Consider the following 25,921-nt stretch of genomic DNA (forward strand, 5'->3'; position numbering starts at 1 on the left):
TGTGGCTCCGCCCCTTCCCTCCTCGCATCACGTGCAGGAGGAGTCCGGGGTCATGTGAGCCCTCCGATGGCTGTGGGGTTCTAAACTACGGCGAGAGAGGGAAGGAAGGAAGGGGTGCTAGCCCGTGAGAAGCAGGAAGAAGGCGCGCGCTGGAGGGAGGGGTGCGCCGCCGCGCTCGACCGCTTCTCTTCCCCCAACTTTCCTCTGGTTTAACTCCTGGCGGCCGGTGCGGTGTGAGGTAGCGCGCTCTCGCGCCGGGAGCCGGCTGCCCATCCCCCGCCGGGGCCGCTTGTGGGGTGTGAGGCGTCCGCGGCGGGCAGGACACCCCGATCCGCTCTGGTTCCGGTCCCATCCCATCGCTCCCCTCCCCCACCTCCCGCCCCGAGCTCCCGGAGCCCAGTGCGCGGCCCGCACCCCGCGCCATCGGCCCCGGCCCCGGGATGCAGAACGTGATTAACACGGTGAAAGGGAAGGCGCTGGAAGTGGCCGAGTACCTGACCCCCGTGCTTAAGGTAACCGGCCTCGGCCCCGGCTTAGAGGGCGACTAACCGGGACTCCTGTCCCGCCGCCCCCGCCCGGGAGAGCTGGTGGGATGGGGGATGGGGATCCATTGACCCGCTGCCCCCGAAGGGGACACTTGGTAGAGACTGCACAAGTCGGTGTGCGACCCTTGAGCTGATGCTAGGGAACTGCCTGGATGCCGCCGGGAAGTCAGGACTAGGGAAAGCCATGGTTCCTGTTACCCGGGCGACCCTCCCTCAAAAGGATTTCCTTAGGACCTGCTGCTGCTGCCAGACTCCCTTCTCTCCTTCCACTCTTCCCTGCTCCCGTTGCTGTTCACACTATTATTTTTAGGTTTTCTTGGCCTCTATTATGTTCCTTGTTCCAGTCCTTACTTCAGTGCTTAAGCGTATAATGGGATTACGTGGTCGTCTGACCGCAGAGCCAGGAGCAAATGTGGGTGAGGGTTGCAGAGGGGCAGATTTTGGCATCCTGTAAGGAAAAACGTCCAGAAAACTAGTCGTATCAAAAGATGGGATGGGGTGCCTTGGAAAGTAAGTGTGTACTTCATCTCTTTCTGGAGGTCTTCATGACCATTAATGCCCAACGTCAGAGGCTTGGGAATTCCTTAGGTACCACTTGAAACTAGCCAACTTTTGAGGTCCTTGCAGCGGCGGTGTCAAACCCAAATAGAAAACCGATCCCTGCTGGCCACATATTGAGTTAGAAAACCACAAAATTAACATTGTGTTGTATTATGTTTTTGATTTATTTTGTAAAACATTTCCCAGTTACGTTTTAATGTGCTCCTGACAGTACTTGGAAGTTTTGCTACCTGAGTTTGACACCTCTGCTTTGAGGTACTGAGATTCTGTAATGGATGGCAGGGCTGTTGACTCAGAAACTTAGAGCTTAAAACGGTCATATTGGGAATAGTTTAGAATAAAGTTTCTTGACTTAACTTGAAATACATTGATTGAACTCACAAGTTGTTGGGTAGTGTAGATGTGGTATCTAAGGGTATGGACTGCTAGGATTAAAAGGGGTCAAGGAAGTTTTGGAGCAAAGTAGAGAAATTTAAACCTATTTTCATGCTGAAAAAGTATTTACTGGACTTTTGATTTTAGTTGTATAAGGCTGTGAAATTCCCTCTGCCAATCTATATGAGCATTCCCTCTGAAATTTAGTGTTAGAGAGTTGGGGGTGGGGGGAGAGGGAAGGCAAGGCGGATTAAGAAGTTGTGACTTGCCCAGGTTTGTACGGCTGGTATTGTGGAGGCCCTTTTCTTTATCTACTATGTCCCTGCTGCCACTCACTGACAAATTGTTGTTTGTACTTCATAAATACAATAAGTACTTTGAGTGCACAACATTTTAATCTGGTTGGGGCTGCACTTGGGAATTTTGCTGCTGGGGTTTGACCCCTCAGCATTACAGCCTTAGTGAATAGAGAGGAAAACTTTTCTATGCAGTATATCCCTTTATCATTTCACCTTAAGTCACCAGAGTTGTTCAGAAGACAGGTTTTTGGGAAACATGACCCTAAACTGACTTAAGATAACAAATACTCTAAATTGTTTTTTTCTTTTCCTCAGCTAGCTATTTCTGGTTAATATAATTAGCACCAGATGTAATCTTGTGGACTTTAGTAGGAACAGATGTAAAATTAGCCCTCTTAAATTATTGATAGTTTTTCTAATGAAAAATATTAACTGCATTATAATGCATATTGCAGGAATTATAAAAATTGTTTTCTCATTACCTTTTTAGAAAACAAATTTGTAGATAATGAGGCTGCTTCCTGCTTTTGTACCTTATATGCCATTAGAATTGTGTAATGGCTTTTTGTATATTCCCACTGAAGAACAAATAATGGTCATTAGGGGTATCTGACTTTCCTTTAGTCTTATTTTTAAGAAATATGTTAAAATTCTTAGTGAGAATTTAAACTTCTTTGAAAATATCTAAGACCTAGTTTATTTAAGACAAATAGAAAGCTATACCTGGCAAGCCAGAAACAATTTAAGTCCATAGCTATAGCTCAGAACATTAGGTCATCATGGAGGGAAAATGTTTGTTGGGCTGTATTTTCATACTCATTTACAAGTTTCTTTCGAGCTTATGTTTCTTTTGCCTAAAACTTTTTTTTTAACCTAGGACTTAGAATTTAAATTCTTGCTCAGCTTTGAATTTTCTGTGCGGTATGACGTCTAGCAAATCATTAAATTATCTAAAAAATGAGAATAATAGTTTGCACCTATGTCAAAAACAAATACTGCTTTTGCATATAATTTTAACTATTTAAAATACAGATGTGTTGAACCAAGCATTTAGAAGGAACCTTTGCCTTGAAAGTAAAGAAAAATGAGGTAACTTAGTTGAGTCGAATGGGAGTTGCTATTGTGTATGGCGTATACTGTTAGAAATGCAGTAAACACAAATGAGGACGCCTTTTTCTGTGAAAGACCATAGGCCTGTAGAAAATCAGTTGAGAATCACAAATAAAATGTAACTTTGGATTTTTTTGGGGGGAAAGAAATTCTTTACTTTTAAAGTTAACAATAAGAATCTTTAAAATATTAAATTACATGTTATTTAGGAAAGCAAGTAGATTAGGGCATAGAACATCTATTTGGCTTCTTGGGCCCAACTCTGTATAATTAGCTAGTTGTCTAACTTTGGCTAAGTCACTTTTCTGGGTCTAATTTTTTTAGGGGATTGTAAACTTCCAACTCTGTATAAAATGAATAATAAATTTTGAAAATTAAGCAAAAAACTTCGTTTAGTTGGAAAACTCGAGTAAAACTTTTAATGAATTACTTTGAGACTTTTAATATTAAATTAAAATCCTTTAATTTAGGCTAAACAGAATTGATAGTAAAGTGATAGTAAACTAGTGTAGACTTCACATCATCAGCAGGAAAGTTATTTCTGAGCAATTTGATTGTTGTCAAGGAAGGTTGAAAATAGTACTAAGTTTCTGAATTCCATTACTAAGATTTTTCCAGAATCTAATTGAGGAGAAATTAGATAAGATTTTAGTACTTTTAAAGATCTCTAAATGCCTTTGATACCATTTCACTTGCTTGTGTAGTAAACATAGTGAATTTGTAAGGCTTATTGTGTATAAAGAGCTCTAGTTTTATGCTATGTCAAAGTGAACTCTTTTTTTGGTTTATTTTAGGAATCAAAATTTAAGGAAACAGGTGTGATCACCCCAGAAGAGGTAAGTTTAATTTCTTTTAGATTTATTTGTAGAAGATTTGTAGTATTTAGCTCTGATTTTCATAGTTTGATAAATTCTGCAGTTCTGTACCATTGAAGGGGTTGTCCTCATCAATAAGATCATGATCCATTTGAATCATAAGCCCTAATTGTAGTAAATTATTGGTTGTATTCCCTTCTCATGTTAAAAATATCCTGAATACTTACCTTGCTTGGAGTAAGATTCATCCCTTTCCTCCATTGATTACTGATTTTACAAAAATGTACAGCTTAGGACTATTTCTGTAGAAGGAGTTAATTCTTCCTCTTTTTCTACTTTACCAAATTTCTTTATAGTTCCTCTTTGCATATGTAGAAAATCAGGTCATCCAAGCTCTTTTCAGGTTTATGTGGCACTGATGCTTGATTTACCTTTACCTGTGCAAAGCAGCATGTTTTCACATCCCCTTTTTAGAGACTGTTCTACAACGTTTACATTTTCTTAAGCTTTTCTAAAAATGTTCCAAAATTCTGTTCAACAAGTATAAAGCTTCTACTGTGTGCAAGCTACAATGTTAGGCACTGCTTAAATGTTTAAATTGAATATTTCTATTTATTATACTGAATAGTTGCACCCTTTCAGTATTCACTCTTAACAAATAAAGTGGAACCCCTTTAATGATGGACTAAGGGAATAGAAGGTAATATACATGCTACAGACTATATAGTGATATTCTATTAGGTTTTTTTATGATGAGGCTGTGTTATAAGGAATATGAATCCACCTACAGTACATTCCAAAAATCTGTGTAATAGTGAGTTTCTGTTAAATTCTAGACAGTTTGCTTTTGTTTGTCTCTTACTATAGGCATATGTCCTGATTAAGCTGATACTGTAATGCTTAAGAGCCTAAAAATTAGACCAAGAAGTCATAAAAGCCATTGCAGAGGGTGGTAGCCTGTTATATAGCTGCCCTCATATACCCTGTGTGCTTTAGTATGTCTCCTACCTATCTGAATATCATTTCTTTGACGGTCTCTTAGTCTATTGGGGGAGCAAATGAGGGGTGGAACAAGTCTTGGTCCATTTGCAATCTAAATTTACCATTTACATAAGCATATGATTTAATTTTATAAGCATGTATCAGTTTTATTCTTTGATTCTTTTAGATACCATTGACCCATATATCAGGTTTTATGAACAGTTGAAAAAGTTACATCTGGTTCTTTTTTAAAAATATTCTTCGAAGTAGTACAGATCTTGAGGTCTTTTGTTATTTAAGCTTCTCCCAATTGGCTTTCCTTCCAAAAGAGAAAAAAACTGTCATAAGCAGTTTGACAATGTAACTTTGTTACTTTGAAGGAAAAAAACTAGTTTGTCACTTTTTAAAATGAATTGTGTTGGATAATTTTATGAGCATGGCAGACTTCAGTGAGAGAATTGGTTCTTCTAGAAGAGTAGTACCATGCTTAACACAGTAAGAAAGTGTGAGTGCCAAGAAGGCAATGATATATTTTTAATTTCTTGACCAACCTTTGAGAAAAGCTAATAAAATTTTAATTTTAATACAGTTCACTTTTACACACGTACAAAAAATGTATTTAGGCATGATTTTTTGACTGTGGTTCTAAAGAGTCGAAAGCCTAAAATCCATGCTAAGAAAATTGAGTTTGGGGAAGATAGATTTCTTTAAAAAAAAAAAAAACAAAACTCTGTTGATATCTTTTTTTACATCACTTTCATTTCCATATGTGTGTATGCGTATACACACATACACACACACACACGTATACATATATGTGTGTGCATGTATATATATATATATATATATATATATATATATGTATATATGTATATTTGTCCTTCCCCTCCTCCTCCACCAAGAGAACCATCCTCTATAACAAAGAGTACACGATAAAAGTTAGTTCAGCACATCAAGGCAACACACTAACCAAGTCTGAGAGTATATGCATTCTTCCACACCATAGCCTTCCACCTCTATGAAAGAGGGAGGTACATTTTGTCATGTTTTTTCTTCACTACCAAACGAAATCATTGTAATTATTTAGAGATCAGTTCTCCGCCCCCCCCCCCCACAGTTTTTTCTATTAACATTTTTGTAAGTGTTGTATATATTATTTTCCAGTTATGCTCGCTTCATATGATTTTTCCCATGCTCCATATTCCTATAGTGTAGTTATTGTCCATTACATGCAGTTACTACAACTTGTCCATTCACTGGTTGATAGAGCAGATATTTTTCTAATATAGGTGGTCTCCCAGACAAGTTTCACTGTCTAAGATAACATGGTACAGTTATATGATTGTTTTTATTGCCTACCCTCTCCTTTTCCTCTATTTTACTACAAATGATTGTAGTGTAGATGGACTATGCTAAGCCAGTGCGCGCAGCTTTATCTGGTCTTTCTTATGGCTGGGTGTTTGCTCATTTATAAGACATTTGTAGTTAAGGGCTATTGAACAGTTTGAATGATAGCTCACATTTATATAGTGCTTTAAAGTTGATAAAGCACTTTCCTCACAAGAGCTGTACTTGATAGATAGTGTCAGTATAATCTCCATCTTATAGTTGAGGAAACTGAAGTTGAGAGAAAGTAAGTGACTTGCCCATGGTCATGAAATGTCAGGTGGGAATTGAGCCCAGACATCCTAGATTTCAAGCCCAACTTTCCACTGTCTTTCTAGCTGTTTGACATCAGGGGCTGAGCTCATGGCCTTGGTACCATTCACTAAAACATCTAATAAAAGCTTGTTTCCTAAAGTGCTCTCTTTTATAAAAGGCTTAACCAGGTCAGCTGGTAGCAACTATACAAATGTTAAGTGATTTTTGGATGAAGAGGGTGCAATTATAGGAGTGAGGTTAGACCTGTAACTGGAATAGAGGGGGGACATAAAGTCCCTGAAACCTCCTAGCTTACAAAGGGGATGCTGCTATGAGCAAATGCTTCCTTACTCTGTGGCTCTCTAATATGGTTGAGTGAAAGCAAGTTGGAACAGCAAAATTGTGATGTGATGGGATTGTGTCTTTTATCTTGCTCTCTCTTGGGCTAAAATATCTCTAACTCTTTCCATCTAATTGCATATTGTGGAGGTATTATGGTAGAGGAGAGAGATTAAAAATATGCATTACTTACCTGCCTGTAAAAAAAATACTTTGAACATTGATGGGAGAACTATAGCTTAAAAATATTTTGAGCAAAAAAAAATGTTTTTAAAGCAAAACAGGATTAAATATGAATTCTGTCTATCATTGAGTAAGGTGGCATTGATTCTGTTGAGTACTATGAACTGATAGCATGTTGCATAAAAGTCACTAAATAAAAGCTAAAGTTTTAGTAGTATTGATGCATTCAAGTCAGTAACTGAAATTTAATGTCTGAGGTATGAAGCCATTCATGGTAGGAAGTAAGAATGCAAAGGTACCCTATTTATCTGATAAATCTCAGCTTTTTTATGGTATTACCTTTCCTTAGAACTTGTTATGAGACACTTATGGAAAGGAAGATACAATGATATTGGCTATGCATTCTACATAGATATATTGAAATTTTGTGTCTCAACTTCGCTATTAACGTTTTAAGAAGATATTCTATTCTCAATTCTACTGCTACTTGCTATGTGATTGCTTCTTTTTTCTGAGCCACAAGTTCTTCATCTGTAAATGAATTTTGTTGGATTAGGTGACCTCAGATCCCTTCCAGGCTTAAGAGTATAAAATTATCTTACTGTTATCCTTTTCTTAAAATGTTATTCTCAAAGTGTTTGATAATATTATGTTAATCCATAATGAATCGACATAAAAGAAATTCTTTTTATACAATATTGAAAGCTTATGGAAGATGTGTCTCTTTTTCAGTGCAGTATACTCTTTAGCAATAAATGATTGGGGAACTAGTAGTAGTTGGGAAAATGTGCATGTCCCTTGCTCAAGTTAGTTCTCACCACAAAGTATATTTGTCAGGATATCAGACTAGTCTAAAGAATATGTTCTCTATTTTACATTAAGATGAGCCTATCTGTTGACCAGACTGAAAAATAAAATAATAGGTATGACACTTTTAAAAAGTTATACTATTTTGGTTTAGAAATACATGTTTGCCTTTGCATATTATGCAGTTTGTGTAGTTGGTGGATTCTGATTCATACAATGTCTAGAAGTTCTTCAAACTTCAAAAGTAAGTCTTAAACCTTATTACTCCATATATCTCTTCTTTGTGTGTCCATCACTGGACACTGGAATGTACTCTTAAAATTGAGCACATTGGAAATGAAAAACACATACTACAATGTATGTAAACTTAATTCTTGTGTAGCTAGTATCAGTTTAATTCAATATTTTCCCTGTAAGTTTTTCTTAATTAATTTTCAGCTAATAACAAATATAAGACACTAGAATACATATAACAGGTTAGATGTGATCTTGCTTGGGAGCAGTGGAATAAATGAAAACTCTTTCAGGTCTAGGAAGTTTGTGATTTAGTGAATGTAAAGTAAAAGTGTCCAAGCAACGGTTAGATGAACACCTGTCAAATATAGAAAAGATTTCTGAATTTGGTAGGCAGTTGAATTAAGTAAATTCTAATTTCCCAACTGTCAATAAATGCATTTTATGCCATATCTCAAAATGTATAAATTCATATTTATATATGTGGGGACTTGTGATTGCATCAATGTAAGAAACTCCCAATGTGGAAACTGTTCACTGATTCATATAGACAGCTCTTTTATAACTTGTAGTCTTAGCGTTCCCTAAAAGGCACTGAGAAGTTGACAGTAGTCGCCCAGGAAATAATCTATTGGTACTGTGCTTGAACCCAGATCTTCTGGATTCTAAGGCTAGCTCTATCCATTATGCCACATTGCTTCTCATGGTTACTCATTCATAACCATTTTAAGTTGTAGCTTTATTTACTATATGCTTTGATCTTCATAGATGGTGGTTTTGTAATCCAGTGATAGTTATCGTGAACTCACATATTTTATTTCACTTCCGAATTTAGTTTAAACCTTTTTCAGTGTTTAAACACTTGAAATTTAATAATCATCAGTGATAGGTCTAAAGACAGGTAGAACAGGTTTAGTGTCTTAATGCATTTTAAATTTGTATGTACTGCTAAGGTTACCTAGGGTAATCAGATTGGCATTTTGCCACACGATATCCAATGATATTCAACCTTTTTTCTCCTTTCCTCTTCTTTCTTTTATCTTTCCTACAAACTCTGAATAGTTTGTTGCAGCTGGAGACCATTTAGTCCATCACTGTCCAACATGGCAATGGTAAGTAAACTTCAGTGGAGATTTAAGTTTAGACATAGGCTGTGGTTTGAAAATTATAGGAAGCTGAATTTTACACAATTGCAAAATATGCAGCTTTAGGGTTTTGATGTATTTACCAAGGAGCTTTTGATACTGAAAGTGTTTCAGTATTTCTCAAAGTGTAGTTAATAGAGAAGGAAGTGAAAATTAGTTTTGTTTCACTCTGAAAACAGAAATGGTTTTAGATTTTTAGATAAAAACCTTTTCTTTTTCTTCCTTGAATTTCTTTGTTAATAATTTGTATACCTCAGCTTTTGGTTATTTTGTTTTAAAAGCTCAAATGCCATTGAAACATGACTATTCTTTTTCAAAATGAATTTAAAAACATTTATCAGAGAGCGAGGTTTTAGGTAGTGCCTTTAATTCCCAGAATAATTTTTTGGAAAAAGAGAGTTTTGAGTTATATACCTCAATTTATTTAAGACTCAAGATAGGGACACATTTGGCTCAGCGGTTTCAAAAGTACAACTTCCTCTTCAGGAATTGATATTTTGAAAGACCTGCAATAGTCATTAAAACACATCTTGGCTACTTTGGTCTGCAGATGTAAGTTGGTGATTATAAAGTGGAGTCTATTAACTTCAAGGCTTTTAAAAGTAATTAACAGGAAAATCTCAATAAATTGAAGTAAAATTTCAAGAAAGACAAATATAAATAATAGAATATATAAAGGAAAAAAGTATTATTTTTAAGTGTATAGACAGTAACAATCTATAATGGCTAAAATAGTTTTCCTAAGAACCACTTTCATGGATCAGGATCGTTTGTACTTAATATTTTGTGTGAAAGTGCATGCTACTGGAATAGTCTCCCAAAGGTGGAGAAATATATCAGTACTTATTCTTACATTCTATATTTTTCTAGCAAAAATCTTTTCCACTGATAAATTCCTGAGGTAAATTTACGGAGATAAATTCCTGTCTACTGGTCATAAATTTGTAGGATCCTGATTTGTGTTTTGCTATATGCTATCCTCAAAGCTTAATTAACTAAATAGTTTTAGATAAGGGTTTTAGATGAGTTTCTCTCAACTGTGGTCTCTACCACTTGTGGATAGGAAATTTCTGCATTTACCTTAGTTTTGATTTTTAAACTAGAACCTTTGATCACTTACATACTTTTCAATCACATTTGCCACCTTCTTGGGATTTTCCCTCCCTGAGGCTCAATAGGGAACACATTACTGATCATTCTGATGACTGTTTTCTTCCGCCTTTATGTATGTTTTAAATTTACAGTTGAGTTCATATTTAGAAGCCATCTGATTTGGTATCTGGCAATTTGAAAAAAATTATCTTATACCCATTACCAAGCATGTGGTAATTCCTTAAGTAGCTTTCAAGACCGTTTGACTTGTCAAAAAATTTTTATTTTCACGGAAAACACGTTCAGTAAACCCTTTTATTTGCATCTAAAATTTTCATTAGATATACTTGCCATTGTGAAGATAATGTTCTTTTATATTTCCTTTATAATCAGAATGCCTGATCAAAATTTTAAATTCCTTGATTAATATAAGGGTTGGTAGCCTATATTTAATCCATAGATGGAATTTATTCTTTTTTTTTTTTTTTGGTACATTTAATGCTAATTAGTATGTTTAGTAAAGTTGGTGGTGTAGAATTGTTTTGTTTCTGCTTTGAATTCAGTCATAGTCCTGATTCCTGATCCACACTTCTGCTTGACATCCCTAAATAGGCATGGGACTAGCTTACACAAGTTTTGTGTTTGAATATGCTACTCCTAGATCATTTGCTCTAACTTCAATATGATTGGCATTGAACCTGATAAAGTAATATAATCGATTCTTAAGCTTGGTGAGAGGGGACAGGGTGAAAGGTGAGGTTGACAGGGTGCTGGTATCATTGCTGTAATAGAGTCCAGCATGTGGAAGGGCCAGGGATGCAGATAAGCCATAATTATGCTTGTCCACCTCAACTGCAGTGAGTGATCAACCTCCCAACAGATTTTTAACAAGTGTTTATGAAACAGACCTACTAATCAGAGGCTAGAATGCCAGCAAACAGAATAGCTTCCTATCTGGGACTCTAGCCACTAATTTGATGTTTAATTCAGAAGCAAGGCCATGGACAGAGACTTAATATATTTTAAATTTGGTAGAGATGAACTGTCCAAACTATACTTGGCACGAGATATCCTTTTATGTTGCCTTTCTCTCAAAAGTTAACAAATAGGATAAGGAATCTGAATGGGTGATGTAATGATTTTTGTTCTGAGAGCAAAAGTAGTTGCTAAGTAGTTCCATATTATTGTATCCTATTATATCTATGTTTATGTTTATTTGCACTCCCTTTTCTTAAATATTTCTTTTGTGGTATGTCTTAATGCATATCTAGTCATTATAAAATACCTATGTAGTTCGTAGTATAAATATCATCTGTTGAATGTTTAAGCAAATCACTTCCATGTTTTCCATATTTCTCTTTTATACATACTCTGAAAAGTGCTAATAATATTAGTTCAGCAAGGTACTGTACTAGGCCATTTTTTAAGAGTTCTCTGTGCTTCATTTTCAGGCTTATAAACATGATACTTTGTAATTTGTTTTTATGTTGATTTTGATTTATTTATTTGCTACTTTTTACTCTTTTAAGGGCTTCAGGGGAAGAATTGAAAGTCAAGGCATACCTACCAACTGGCAAACAGTTTTTGGTAACTAAAAATGGTAAGTTTTTTTTAAAATATTAATGAAATAGTATAAATCTTCTGGAATTATCAGATAAATGTAATTGCACAAAAACATAGAAACAAAAAAAATTTGTGGTCATCAAGCTAATTCTACATGGATTGGTAATACAATTACACTTGCCTTCTTAACTCTGAGAAAAGTTATGAAAACTAGTGAAATTATATACTATAAAAATGGATTATCTGAAGTTTTAGAAAGTCTTCTTAATTGCTTCTCTTTTTTTTTTCCACCAAAGTTTCACTTACTTTATTCCATGAAAAATCAGAATCTGTGTTGCATCTCATCTTTAACTAGTTTAATTTCGGCATAACACTGACAAGATAGTTGGATGTTCATTGCATCTATTCAGAGTAAATTGCACTTTACTTAGAGTTTAGAAAGAGAAGATTAAGAGTTGTTAACTGACATTAAAAAAAGCAGATAGCAAGACAGCTGAATTCATGAAATAGTATACATTAGAAGTTTTAAGTGTGCTTTTATCATAGTTTTGATGGGGTGCTTGTGCTTGGACCCCAGTTTTAAAAATCACATTTCTCCCTAGCCTCAAAACACTATCCCTGACAGTTTTCTCCCTAGCCCAAGGACACTATGCTTAGCAATAACTCATGAGTGGGCCCCAGTAAGACAAACTACCTTTCCCCACAGTTACTCATAATCAGGCCCTAGTAAAACAAACTATCTTTCCCCATCACAAGAACAAGCTGACCTCTGAAGAAATTCTCTTGTAAAAACAGGGCTATCTTGTAACCACAGAATTATCATGTATTGATTCCCAAAGTTATCATATTCAATCCAGAGGTCAAACTATAGATATCAACTCTCAAAACTATTGCACTACAGACATAACAGACCAAAAGTATACCCCTGAGAAACCCCTTCCCCTAGTTTCCAGTAGTGAATGACTCTTGTGACCAAGGTTGTAAGTTACCACCTAATTAGCATATCTGCCAAATAATCCACTCTTTTTCCTATATAAGCTTTAGCATCATTCCTGTTAAGTTGCAAGTTCTTTAAGGAGCTCTGCCCTCTATAATAGTGTAACTATCAATCTTTGCCACCTTGATTTGAAGAATGCTTGAGTCAGTGAATTCATTCCAGATGACTTTCTCCTGTACTCCGGTCCTCGAGGGGTCCCTGAACCTCCCAAATATCTCCTCCCCCAAACCTCATCAGTTTTATTCCCTTTAAATAAATGAATGTAAAATTATTAAAAAAAAAAAAAACTAGTTTGAGATTCTGTAAAGCAACCTAGCAAGCTGAAAGGCACCTCTACCACCCTGTTGACTGGCAGATGGTACCTTTCTCTTTCTTCACATCTGCCTCCTGTTTCCCTGTATGGACCATTAGAGCCATCCTTGTACAATGTCAGCCAAGTGCCTCAATGTCACCTCTTTTGTCAACCCACTTCCTTCCATGTCTGGGCAGATAAGATAGTGGCATCACCAAAAATCAAACCTTTCTAGCACTTTTCCTGGCAGTTTTGCCAGTCAGAGAGTTTTATGCAGCAAAATAAGTATAGATAATGATTCAGATCCCTTTTTAGGAGCATTTTAAATATGGTGTCTGTTGAAGGTATTTGTGTTCTTCCTTTGTGGACTGAAGATTTACCAGGAAAAAACTCCTTTTTCCTTAAAGGATCAGTTAATAACTGCATTTGTCAATTTTCTTTAGTGCCTTGCTATAAGCGGTGCAAACAAATGGAATATTCAGATGAATTGGAAGCTATAATTGAAGAAGATGATGGTGATGGGGGATGGGTAGATACGTATCACAACTCAGGTAAGTAAAGAAATTGGTGTTTAGTAAAGGGCAACAGAGTGGCGTATATAAAATTTGAACAAGCTTCATAATCTTTTACAACATTCTTTAAGCAAAAATTTTTCATGAGGTTTAGTTTTACCTGCAAAGAACTTTTTTAAGCAAATAGGAATAAAAGATATAAAAATTTTACTCTAAAGAGTACTAGATTCCAAAAGAACTTGTAATCCCAGCTGTTCTTTAGAATTAGTTCTTCTTTCATTTCCCTTTTCTTATTTTTTTAAAAAATAGCTAAGTTACATATTCAGTGACAACAGTTCTGCAGTTTACTTGTTTCCCTTTCTGTACTTCTCCCTCAGCTGACTTCCTAGAATGTAACCTCCTTGAGGTCAGGGTTCATGTTCTATTTATCTTAAATGTCATCCCCAATACCTTGCAAATAGTAGGCACTTGATGGATGTTTGAATGAATCTTAAAAAGGTTCTCAGCTGATTGTTCTGCTTTGACCTATGTCTCTATACATTATAAGCAGTTCATTTGCAAACAGTTTAAAAATAATAATAGCTTACATTTATTCAGCACTTTATGGTTACAAAGCTCTTTACATATATTGTCTCATTTGGTCACACAGCCAGTAAGTGGTGGAGCCAGGACTTGGACCCAGGTCTTCTGACTACAAATCCAGTGCTCTTTCCACAAGTTGTAAGTTGGTTATTTGGAACTCCATTTTCCCATAGAAACATTATAAATGGCTAAGCTTGTTTTATCTGTAGTATAGCAAAAGTATGGTACTAATAGTATTATTTTAATTATATCTAGCTACCATTTATAACACTGTTTCTATGGAAGAATATATTTTGAGTCCCAACTTGTAATAGTAGGAACATATCCTCCTACTCAGTAACTTGTTAGCTTTCTACACCTCTGCATAATAGAAGACAGCTCTTTACATCTCCAAGTCTACATAAGAGAAAAAGCACCTTTCTTCAATTCTACATACATCTGCCTTAAGAGAAGGCACCTCTCTACATGTCGCCATCTGCGTAAGAGAAGGTACTTCTCTAGGTTGGTCATCTCCTCCGTGTTCAGAAAATGGGTATAAAGGGAAGTTTGGGGAGGTGGAGGTTGGAAGGGATTACTTTTCCATACCTATTCTGTGTGTCATCGGTAAATTAAATTTTCTTAGTTGGATAGCACCTCTAATCCCAAAGTTCACGGCTACATTTAAATTTAAAATATATTGACGCTTTCCCACACTGGTAGGCATTTGGAGCTCCTTTTATCTTAACCTTTCCCAAAAGTTTTGAGCTACTGTGTTTTGTAATATTAGAATTTTACTGTGCCTAGAGGATATATCAAAGAGAAAGTATTGTAAGGTGCTCTGTGGTCTCTGATTATTTCTTTTGGTGAGAGAGTTGTGTTAATGTTAATGAGATTTTAAGTTCATTCACTTTGTAAGCCAGTTAGTTTTAGTTTATTCTCTTACCATGAGCTGGACCCAGGTTCTAGGCCAGCTGTCTTGCAAATGCATATCATTGGTTGCAGAAAGGAGTGGAATCAACACACTCATCACTTCTACCAGAAAAGACAGCTCAGTGCATGACCTAACCATTCAGGAAGTAGTAAATTCCCCATCACCAAATGCCTTCAAGCAGAAGCTGATTATTGTTTAGATGGTTCATGCTTCATGATAGATGATTTGTTGGGTCTCTTCCAGCTCTGAGATTCTGTTGTGATGGTCCAAAAGCATAATTTTTGTGTGTGAAAGGCTACACAGTTTATATTATAATGTATTTTTGTGTATATAGGAAACACTAATTCTTAGAAAAAATATCTTTGACCTTAAATCCTAAAATTGATTTTTTTAATGCCATGTGCTTTTCCAACAGCCCTTGAGAAAGTGACCTTATATGTAAGAGTAATTTCAGCCTATTCTCTCCTGCCATTGTCAGTGGTAGTTCTGCTTCTAAGAAATTTTGATTGAATTGGGATTACTATTGTATTTACATTGAACCACTTTTTTTAAGGGAATAAAAGTACATTTAGCTCTTGCATAATTTCTGAGAATCATTTCATAATATTTTAACATTTATAATGAATTTTATAATGAATCTGGGTGTAGCCATTATTTCATTGTTAACAAACCCAACCGCCAGTAGAATCTTTATTCTAGAGTAGTATGAGTTATGCCCCTAGGCTTTAGTGCAGGCATTTGGAGGATTGATATATCCAAGTATTATAAAAATAGTATAAGCACTAAAGACAGTTGGCAGTTGACTTCTGGTTCCCTAATGTGTATTTTCTTTCCATTCTTGTCAAAGCAGCTAGTCAAAGTGTTGGCAGATTTCTAACTTGGAAGCAATATAGAATAGTTTATTGCTGCCAGCTCTTTGGCTCAAAAATAAACATTTTTATAGTATATTCTTCTCAAGATATCTAGGTCCTGGAGATTGTAGAGTATCTCTCTTTACACATATCTAGGATTATTTATATTCTTCTGAAGCAATAGTTCAAGTTTTGTTGGGAAAATCTTTTGGAAATGAGTTTGATACAGATGAATATTTTTTAGACCTTTAATCTGTTAATAGAAATATCCATGAATAGAATAAGTTATTTTAGCACATAAAACTAATTGAGAAATAATATAACTTGAAGTGTAGGACTATGAGTGAATAGACATAATTTTATTAATTATAAGATATGAAATTTCATTGGGCTTCCAGTGCCTATATTTGTAAAGTGCAGTTATCTCCTCCTTAATTTTTAAGCAAGTTGTGAGGATTTCATTAGCATTTTAAAATATATTGGCTCCCTTAAACAAAAGAGTCTATATTCATGCCAGATAATGGAGAATTTTTAATCTAATATTAGTAATTCTGACCTGTTGAATTTTATAGGTATTACAGGAGTGACAGAAGTAGTTAAGGAGATTACCCTGGAAAGCAAGGTATTAGTTTCATTTCTTATTTAATATGAAGAGTATGTTAAATTTTTTTTTAAGTTAAATTCTCACATCAATTTATCTAATTCAAATGTTGGACTAATCTACTATCAAAATTCAGCTTTTTGTGTAATTTTTTTTCTTGTATAAAACTTTTATTGTTTCCTCCTAAGCTTTTCTCCTTATTTTCCTAAATCTATCTTGTTTAGGAGGTTTTTGATATTCTAGATGTGGGAAAACCTCACTGGTTCGTATAGATTGGCAAGTTCAGTCTGAATTACAGACTATTTTAAGATAAAAGTAATTTCATGTTCAAGTAGCTAATAGAAATTATTGGTGGATTTTCTTGCTTTAAAAATAAGATTGCATGTGCAAAGCAAATGATAAGCAGACGTAAATAGATGTTTACTGGCTTTTGAAAATTGTACCGGTCAGTATTTCTCGAGGTACTTTAAACATTCTCTCAGCAATTTTTTATGTAGTATTAATTTAGAAAGCATTTTCTTCCTAGAAACTGAAAAAGGACACTTTAGCTTAGTGGTTGTTAAAAATTATCACAAATTATGAGGAAGTTACTTCAAATTAGTGAGGTTTTACTTTAAGGTAAATATGTTTTTTCTATTAAATTTTTTGGTGGAAGGATATTCAGATTAGGGAGATAGTTTTCTTATGCTGAGGATTTTACTTAATAAATGGATATGCTATACTATCTAGCCAACTCTAAATTAGAGAGGTGTGTGGTTATTTTAGTATTTTTTTTTCAACCATGTAAAAACCACTCTTTAAAAAATTATACAGCCCCTACTGTACATGTATATGTATGTATGCATGCATGTATATATACATATTATAGAGAGAGAAAGTTGCTCATTTATTCTGACATGACTAGAGATACTTGATAAAAGAACATAAGAATATCTGAATTAATAATAGTAGACAAAAAGTCATGACTCATTCTCATACGTTAAGCAGTAGACATTTCCTTTATTTTGGTGTAATGTTGATCTCCCATTATTTCTTGAGTATTATGCTGGGTTTAATAGAAAATTTGTTAAAATTTATTTTTAAATTTCTGCATGACAAACTTTAGTTTTCCCTTAGGATAAAGCTTTGTACTGATTGATAAGTAACTCATGGAGGCTAACATTGACAAACTTCTTTTTAAAGAGGTGATGAAGGCTAGTTAAAAGCTTTACTCTGATGACTTTACTTTTTTAGAAGCAGTTTCTGTTCACTGTGATAATCTTTCCTTGCTTCTATCTCTGTTTTGCATTTGGCAAACGACTTCTGTCATTTATCACCTGGCTGTTGCAAGCAAATACATTTGTCAGGCATGAGTAGACCGCTGCTATGAATATTTCCACTTTCTGTTGCTATTTCACTTTCATCCAGGTTTGTATGTTGTTTCTACCATATGGGATAAAACCTCCCATGTTGTAATCATTTGCCAGATGTTTCCTCATTTGCAGATTCACTTCTGTTTGAGATATTTTGTCATTAAAAGATGGCATAATAGCACTTGTTTTAGTGGCAAGCAGGATAGGTAAAATGATAAGGTAGATGAATATAGATTTAGATTTTATCGTGTTTATTATATTCAATTGAGATTTACTGAATGTCACTCATGTAAAAATGATGGTTCTTTGTGGAGTATATATGTAGCTTCAACCATACATGGTGTAGTTTACATGGTAAACAGTATTGTTGCATCCTAGAATTAATTTAGGAAGACTTAAGTTGAGGACTTTAAGCATCTAAAGTGTTGCAATTAAGCATAATTTTTGCTTTAGTTAGAAATAGGATATTGTTGGGAATTTAGCAGGTAAGTACATTTTTTAGTACTTATAGAACAAGATATTTATTTCACCCTGAGATAAATTATGTCAGAGATAAAGTTTAACATTTTTTTCTCATGAGGGACTAGATTAACTGAAAATATTTTCTATTTTATTGACAATCTCTGTTTTTAAGTGATTTTTTTACATTATACTATAATTGATTTTAAATGTCATTTTCAAAGGATAGTATAAAACGAGACTGCTCAGCTTTATGTGATGAGGAAGAAGAGGAAGATGAGGGAGAAGCAGCAGATATGGAAGGTATTTTTCCTTTGGATTTGACTGAATCATTATAGAATACTAATTTGAGAATGATGTATGTGATAGATGTAGCAAAGTCCTTAACCAGATAACATTCTTGAAATAATAAAGTATAGAATGGTACGTAATGTGAATTTACCTGCAGACTGGGGAAGGACGAGAAGGAAGCAGGAAAGGGGCTGCAGAGCTATAGGAGGAGGGGCCTGCACACGGTTCAAGGCCAAGTGGGGACTGGGGACAGAAGGAAGAGCAGGAGGGGGAACACTTAGCACTGGGACAGGTGTATCCCAGTGTGGATTGATGGAAAACAGATGGGGAAGAGACATTTAGGCAGGTGGGTGGAGCAGGCAAAGGTCTCCTCTCTCAATGCCTGAGGTCTTTAGCCAAGCCTCCCTTCCTTCTTGTCTTGTATCTCTCCATGTCTCTGTTCTTCTGCTTTCAGTTGGAGGGTTTTTTTGTTTTTGTTTATCTTTTAGTGGAAGGGAATGAGCACAGAGCACTGAGCTGAGACAAGAGTGGAGAGAGAGAGAGAGAGACCACAGTACTGTACAGTCAAGTAACCACAGGTGTTTTTTAGGAATGTGTGTTTCTTTCAGAATTCCTTATGTAAAATTGAATTTGTGTAATGTGAATTTATGTTATATGAGAGCTGTGTGTGTGTGTGTGTGTGTACACACACTATTTATGTAGTAAATTAATTGCCGCTATTACATAAAGAAATAATGTTATATACTTCACTGACTTATGGGGGTGTCTGCTTATTTGCAGAATCACATGGTTAAAACTTGTGTTCTTTAGTCAGAAACCTTGTATAATCTGTTCCTAGTTTACAGAGAAGACTGAAAACATCTTCCTGTTTTGTGATTCTGGAACTTTCACATTATATCTTAAGTGTAATGACCAGTGGGGAAAGACCAGCTTTGTCATGCTGATTGTTCTTAACGAGCTATGATCTGTACCAGGCTAAAAGGTTCCAGATGTTTTATTCTGTCTTTTACCAGGTAGATGAAATTTGTGTAAGAGTGCTATGTTATAAATCCATCCTTTTTCTGTTTACATCAATACTTTGAAGATCTATGATTGTATCGGAGTAGTACTTTCTCCAGTGATGCAGATTGCAGCAGTCTGTATTTTAGTAGTTTGTTAGTTGCTGGGCTCTTAAAAAAAAGTCGGTATCTCATGGCCAAAATTCTGGTGAACAAGTCTCTCCAAATGAGCTAGTTACCTTTAGAAAAAAAAAATTCTGCTCAGAGGTTCTGTGATTGAGCTTTTCCAACTTGGTAGAAGGGACATCAGCTTGTGCTCTGCAGACAACCTTGTAATGGCCCAGGTTAACTTCACATTACAGTGTGGTATTGGAATGGAACTTCTGGAGAGGATTTTTTTTTACTGTCTTCTAAAACATGTTTTTTCTTTGATACATTGAAATGATAATGTGTTGTTTTGTACTTGGTAAATTTTTATTCCTTGTTTTCATTAGTTGTATTTTGCGTTTCCTAACAGAGTATGAAGAGAGTGGACTCTTGGAGACAGATGAGGTTCGTTAATGGGCTTCTCGATTGGTATTTTTTAGTAGGTCGGTTCATCTTCCAAAGAATCTTTCATAAATCCACATTCTTGTAACCTTTAAAATTTCTAATGAGAAGTTTTAATTTTGATTTAAATCATTTCCCTTTGAGAAAATGAGTTAAATGTAAAAGAAACAGGATAGCAGAAACAATTTCTAGGACTTGTCATAAATGATGGCTAACATTTATGTTTTAAATTTTCAAAGCATGTTATCTTATTTGTTAATGTCATATTTATTTATTTATTTTTGTTTGTTTGGCATTATACTTCAGGCTACTCTGGACACAAGAAAAATAGTAGAAGCTAGCAAAGCTAAAAATGATGCTGGAGGTGAAGATGCTATTTTACAAACCAGAACTTATGACCTTTATATCACATACGACAAATATTACCAGACGCCAAGACTCTGGTTATTTGGTTATGATGAGGTAAACCTATAAGGAAATATTTTTTAAATGAAAATAATTTGCACTGATGGTAGATTTTTTTTTTGTTCTCATATGCCTAATTTTTATGATTTCATGAATCTGATTTGGTTTTATACCTAATGCTTTGGAACTTAGGTTTGTATTTTGAAGGAACTATAAATTCAGCTGTATAGAACTGTATTAGTAATGTTTTAAACACATAAAGATCACTATTTTATTACCATTGAGCACCTCGGTTCCTTCTAATGTTATATGTTTGAACTTTTATCTCCAAGATTTGAGAGAAAATCAGAGTTAGGTTTTTCCCCCAGATTTGGTGTTAAAAATAAGAGAAATCTCATAAAACCTTATAGCACCCTATAGTTTTGAAAGAACTTTCCTTACAACATCTGTGTAAGGTAATACAAGTCTTGTTGCCCCCAGATTTACAGATGAGGAGGCTGTAGCTCAGAGAGCTAAGGAAACTTGCCCACATTCACATCCCCAGTATGTAACAGAGCCAGGACAACTCTGGGGCTTCCTGCTCTACCATAGGTACCTTTCCATATGGTCATGTGGTTGGGTTTTTTTGTTCAAGCCTTCTTAAATATTTGTCTTTATGAAATAAAAGAAAACACAACATACACTCAAAGGAATAGCAAGGACAAAGTAGTGAGTCAAAATAAATTAGGGGTAAGGAATTAACATGAGCCTCCTGTATCTTTGGGGTGTTAAGTTCCACGAAGGTAGCCTTTGTGGTCACTTTCCTTGGCTCTGAAGGCATTTTCTTTGACCATAGGTGAATAAAATTTATCAAAAGCAGAATCTGGAGATTAAGGGAGGGGAAATGAAAATTGTAGAGTATTTGGGAAAATTTTAAGCGTGTCATAGATAGCAGTCCTTAAACTAAAAGATACTAAGCAGTTTCAAAACATACTCTGGGCCTTCAGCAACGGCAACCTTTAACAGTAGAACATATGTATGAAGACATCAGTCAAGATCATGTGAAGAAAACAGTGACCATCGAAAATCACCCTCACCTTCCACCACCTCCCATGTGTTCAGTTCACCCATGCAGGTATGTTTGATTTCTTTTGCAAGTCTTAATAATGCACGGATGAATGTCCTGGGAACCTTTTTGTTCCACAGATGCAGAAACCTAGACTTGTTAAACAAATGAGGTTTCATTTCCCTTTCCTCAAAAATGATCATTTGTTTAATCTGCTAAACATAGGGAAAAGCAAATCAATTCTTTCATGTTCAGTTTATTAATATTAATCAATTTGTCTTTACACATTTTAGGGCAACTAGGTGGTGAAGTGGATAGAGGGCTAGGCCTGGAGTCAGAAAGACCTGAGTTCAAATCCAGCCTCAGACACTTACTAGCTCTGTGACCCTGGGCAAGTCACTTAACCCTGTTTGCCTCAGTTTCCTCATCTGTAAAAGGAGCTAGAGAAGGAAATGACAGATAATTCCAGTTTGCCAAGAAAACCCCAAAGGAGTCAGACATGACTGAAACAAATGAACATTTATACATTTTTGTTTGGCTTTCCCTTAGTTTGTGCATATGTCCTAGCTCACAGGTATCTCACTAGGCTCTTGAATTGTAGGCTTCATAGCTACCATTTTTGTGTCTAAAGAATCAAAAAGAACTTTCAGATTTTATGACTATTTTTAACCCGATTATTTTGGAACAGTCTAGATTATTCTAGTAGAGGCATATAAAAGAAAATATGTAAAGTTGTAATATTTTTAATCAGTTACTTGTTAAATTGGCATACATGAAGAAAACAGGCTGGTGTGAGAGTTAATTGTTACCAGTCAGACCTCTTTCCCTACCTTTAGATTCCCAGACAAAGCCGCCTAGTTAATAACCCCGTAAGGCTGCTTTGGAACTATTTGTAACATTGAGGATCTGGGGGATCCGATGTAGGTATAAAATTACATCAGTTTAGACAGGAGTGAAAAACCTTACCTTTTATATATTGTGGATATATTTGACACAAAAATTGGTTAGGATATAGAAGGCTAGAGTATCAGGGGCACTCCTGGTTTTTTGTTTTTGTTTTACATCTTGGTTTCAACAGTGGTTAAACTTAATTTAGGTCTGAAGAGGTGGAAAAAGAGCAATGCTCTAAGAGTCATCCTTTTCCTATAAAAAGATTTTAATTAAAATAATATATAATGAATACTAATTTCTGCTTCAAGACTTGTGTATCAAAGGATACACAAGTAAGAACAAGGCATAAGCAAGGAAAACAAATGCTAAGCATAATTTAAGCATACTTGCTGCCAAAGTCATATTGAGTATGCTTCATAAACGTAAGCTTTGCTTTCGTGAGTTTGTCATTAGTTGTTTTCAATGATTCCTACAAGTGTTCCTTTAAAAAATACATCTACACACAAATTACAGAGGTTTATTCAAGTAAATCATACATAGTTGTAATAGAATAAAGTTCTTTAATTTATTCAGAAGTTTTTCTTGTAGCAAGTTCTTCTCATTTACCATTACTTTTGTATCCAAAAAAAGTGGTAACTCACTGTTGCTTGGTCATTATGAACAACAGGAGAGTGGTAAAAAAAAATTGGTAATTCTTTAATGTTAGTGACTTAGAACTCTTGTTGGGCCTGAATTATCTAAAAGTAAATATTCTAAGAGATTTCCTCTTGATTTGAGGTTTGTGGGCATGTCCTTTTAATTCATCAGTCAGTAAACATTTTCGAAGGACCTACTGTGTGCTGGGTGCTATGCTAAGTGCTTTTAGTTTCTTCTGTAGAATTTGCCTCTGATTGCTGTCACCAGTTGATGTTGGTTCTCCTCTTTAGGTAGGAGAACAGGCATAAATCTTTACCACAAAAGTAAAGGTAATTTTCAATAAGAAAAGAATTGTACAGTAAAATAACTTACAGAAGAGAGTACCAAAAAAAAAAAAATCAAACCAACAAACAAACCTAGGAGTCCAATAAGTCTACTCTGGCATTTGTTTTTAGTCAATCTCCTTTGGCCCACTTGATCTCAGATTATTCTTGGCTTTTATACAGTTAAATTTATTTTTTTCAATATGAGACCATCTTTGCTTTTAAGAGCCATAGTGTCTCAACAGTTTGCTTCAGCTCAGCAGTTCTGATTCTGGATATATCAGACAAGGTCACCTGTTAATAAACTAATTTCTTCTGAAGTATACTTTCTTTTGGAGTGTTCTCCACCTCTGGTTCCTTTCTGCCTTTTTATAGTGGAGGTGTGTGATGTCTGTATCTGTCCCTAGCTGTTTTTGGCTAACCTTTCCCTCCCAAACCAAACTAGGTGAATAACAGTAATTCTGACCCAATGTGTTAAACAAAAAGCCACAACATAAGCTTAAGCCTAATAGATTTCTTTCTTGTGTCATTGAGAAAATGCCATTTTTCACTTTGGTATACTTGCCATCTGTTATTTCTTTGCTTTTCAGGCATGCTGAGGTGATGAAAAAAATCATTGAGACAGTTGCAGAAGGTGGAGGAGAACTTGGTGTTCACATGTATCCTTGGCTAATAGAAGTCTTTAATTTTTGGCAGATTACTTATAGTTCTTATGGATTTATTTTTGCATATGACATTATAGCTTTAAAGTTACAAAGTTCCTGTTCTATTAGAAATTTCCCTTTATATCTTGAAGACCTAATGAGAGATCTTAGAATTTATTTCGAATATGCAGTGAGTTAAACTTTGCTTTGTTTGATGGCCATGATCTGATCCTCTAACTTTAGATATGTGTGTTTTTGTTCAAGAGGAATAAGTAAATGTATGTGAATATCTCATCAAACTTTTCGCTCATGCTAGAAAAAAAAGAGGTCAAAGAATGATCGTTGGATCAGTAATATTATCTGTATATAAAAAAGATAACTTATAGAGTACTTCTTTTATCCATCAACTGTACCTACAATTTAGCATATTGGTATAACCATGCTTTATTAGTTTACTGTTGTTTTATTTTTGGCCTTTGTTCCCGAAGAGGACCATGTCTTGTAAGTGAATTGGATTTAAAAGAGGCAGGCCTGTGCAGATTCATCAGCTTCACTATCTCCCCTGGAGCCATCTGAGCCCAGTGGCAATATAAAGATCAGGATGACTGGAGATAGCCCCAATTAGTCCTGTTAATCTCCGAAGGATAGAAGAGGGGAGAAGTTAGGGGAGTGGTGACAAATTGCCCTGAAGCTGTTGAGTGAGAGTACAGCACATAGAGATGCCAAAACATATTAACTCATTTCTGATTATTACTATTTACTGCACATCCTACTTTGAGACCTCATGGTAATACAAACTTCAAAGGTAGTATTCCAAATTTCTTAGTTTAAATTATGATGCCAGCCTTTCCTAGTATCCACCTCCATGAAACCTAGTGTTTGGTTTGTTTTACTATTGGGGAGATCCCAGTAAGTCAGTCCATATTCCCAGTGAATTTTGGCAGAAGACAGCCTGGGCCTGGCTAGTAAAATAGATCCTCTGGGAAAACCTTATATTGAACTGATGCTGAACACATCCTGGTGTTTTAGATAGAACTGTCACACCATCGAATGTCAGTAAGTTTTACATGGTTTTTTGAGTTTGCATGTTGGCTGCTAGATTTCATTGAAGCCATTGAGCTTAGAAATCTTCTATTTAAATATTTTTAATTAACTGCTTTTCTCATTGCTTCAGTTCTTTTTATATCCCACAGCTTCTCCTTATTTTCGAATTCCTATTCTCCTTTTCTGTGAGCCTCCCATCTCAGATTTTAAGTCTATCCTCTAGTTTTCTGAAGTTAAGTGACCATCTTCTTCCTTTTTTTTAAAGGAATGATTTTTCCTTGTTCTTGCTTCAGATTTAAAAAACAGAAACTATGAACCTAGTTAGTTCCTTTCAAAGCTTAAAGGTACTGAATGGGATCAAATGGTCATAGATGTTAAAAGCAATAGAATCCTCGGTTTCAGGATAGATAAGGGAATAATAGGTGAATATATAGCAATTTGGTATTTGTGAAAATATTTACTTTTTAGAACCAACTGTTGTCCTTATAATATGGTACTGTTTATTAAATCCACTACTATCATTGCCTTAAAAACAAGTAACCTGTTTATAGATCTTATTTTCCTTAGCTGAATTCCTTTAGGTATCTTCTCATTTTCCTGAAATTTGTACAAGCTGTCATTCCAACAATAGAATATGACTACACAAGACACTTCACAATGTAATGAAGAGATAATAAATTCTATGCTAATTATTGATTCTAATTTTAAAAGATTTAACCCATAGATGTGACCATACTCACCAATGAATACAATTTCTGTAATAAAGGGACTTATGTTTATTCATTTAACAAAAAAAAAAAAGACGTTCCATTACCAGCCTTGTTTAATAAAAACCTGTGTGCAAAGAAA

The 25,921-nt window shown here is 35.2% G+C and overlaps 1 protein-coding gene across 1 annotated transcript; it reads left to right on the forward strand.

The window, feature by feature from the left end:
• Positions 1–24: 24 nt before the first annotated feature.
• ATG3 (autophagy related 3) lies at positions 25–25,921 on the forward strand. The gene is made up of 12 exons (XM_036744268.1): positions 25–512; positions 3,685–3,726; positions 8,953–9,002; positions 11,657–11,727; positions 13,423–13,530; positions 16,407–16,456; positions 18,471–18,549; positions 20,053–20,087; positions 20,391–20,546; positions 21,476–21,603; positions 23,975–24,043; positions 25,654–25,921. The coding sequence occupies exons 1-12, from the start codon at positions 441–443 to the stop codon at positions 25,733–25,735; spliced, it is 942 nt and encodes a 313-aa protein (XP_036600163.1). The 5' UTR covers positions 25–440; the 3' UTR covers positions 25,736–25,921.

Source organism: Trichosurus vulpecula, chromosome 2 (assembly GCF_011100635.1).
Source record: "Trichosurus vulpecula isolate mTriVul1 chromosome 2, mTriVul1.pri, whole genome shotgun sequence".
NCBI classification, from domain to species: Eukaryota; Metazoa; Chordata; class Mammalia; order Diprotodontia; family Phalangeridae; genus Trichosurus; species Trichosurus vulpecula.

Excerpts from the sequence above, each read along its gene's own strand:
- ATG3 (XM_036744268.1), top strand. The coding sequence starts at position 441 with ATGCAGAACGTGATTAACACGGTGAAAGGGAAGGCGCTGGAAGTGGCC. Across the intron at positions 13,531-16,406 it reads AGATACGTATCACAACTCAG|GTATTACAGGAGTGACAGAA; the intron begins GTAAGTAAAGAA and ends TGAATTTTATAG. Across the intron at positions 20,088-20,390 it reads GACTCTTGGAGACAGATGAG|GCTACTCTGGACACAAGAAA; the intron begins GTTCGTTAATGG and ends ATTATACTTCAG.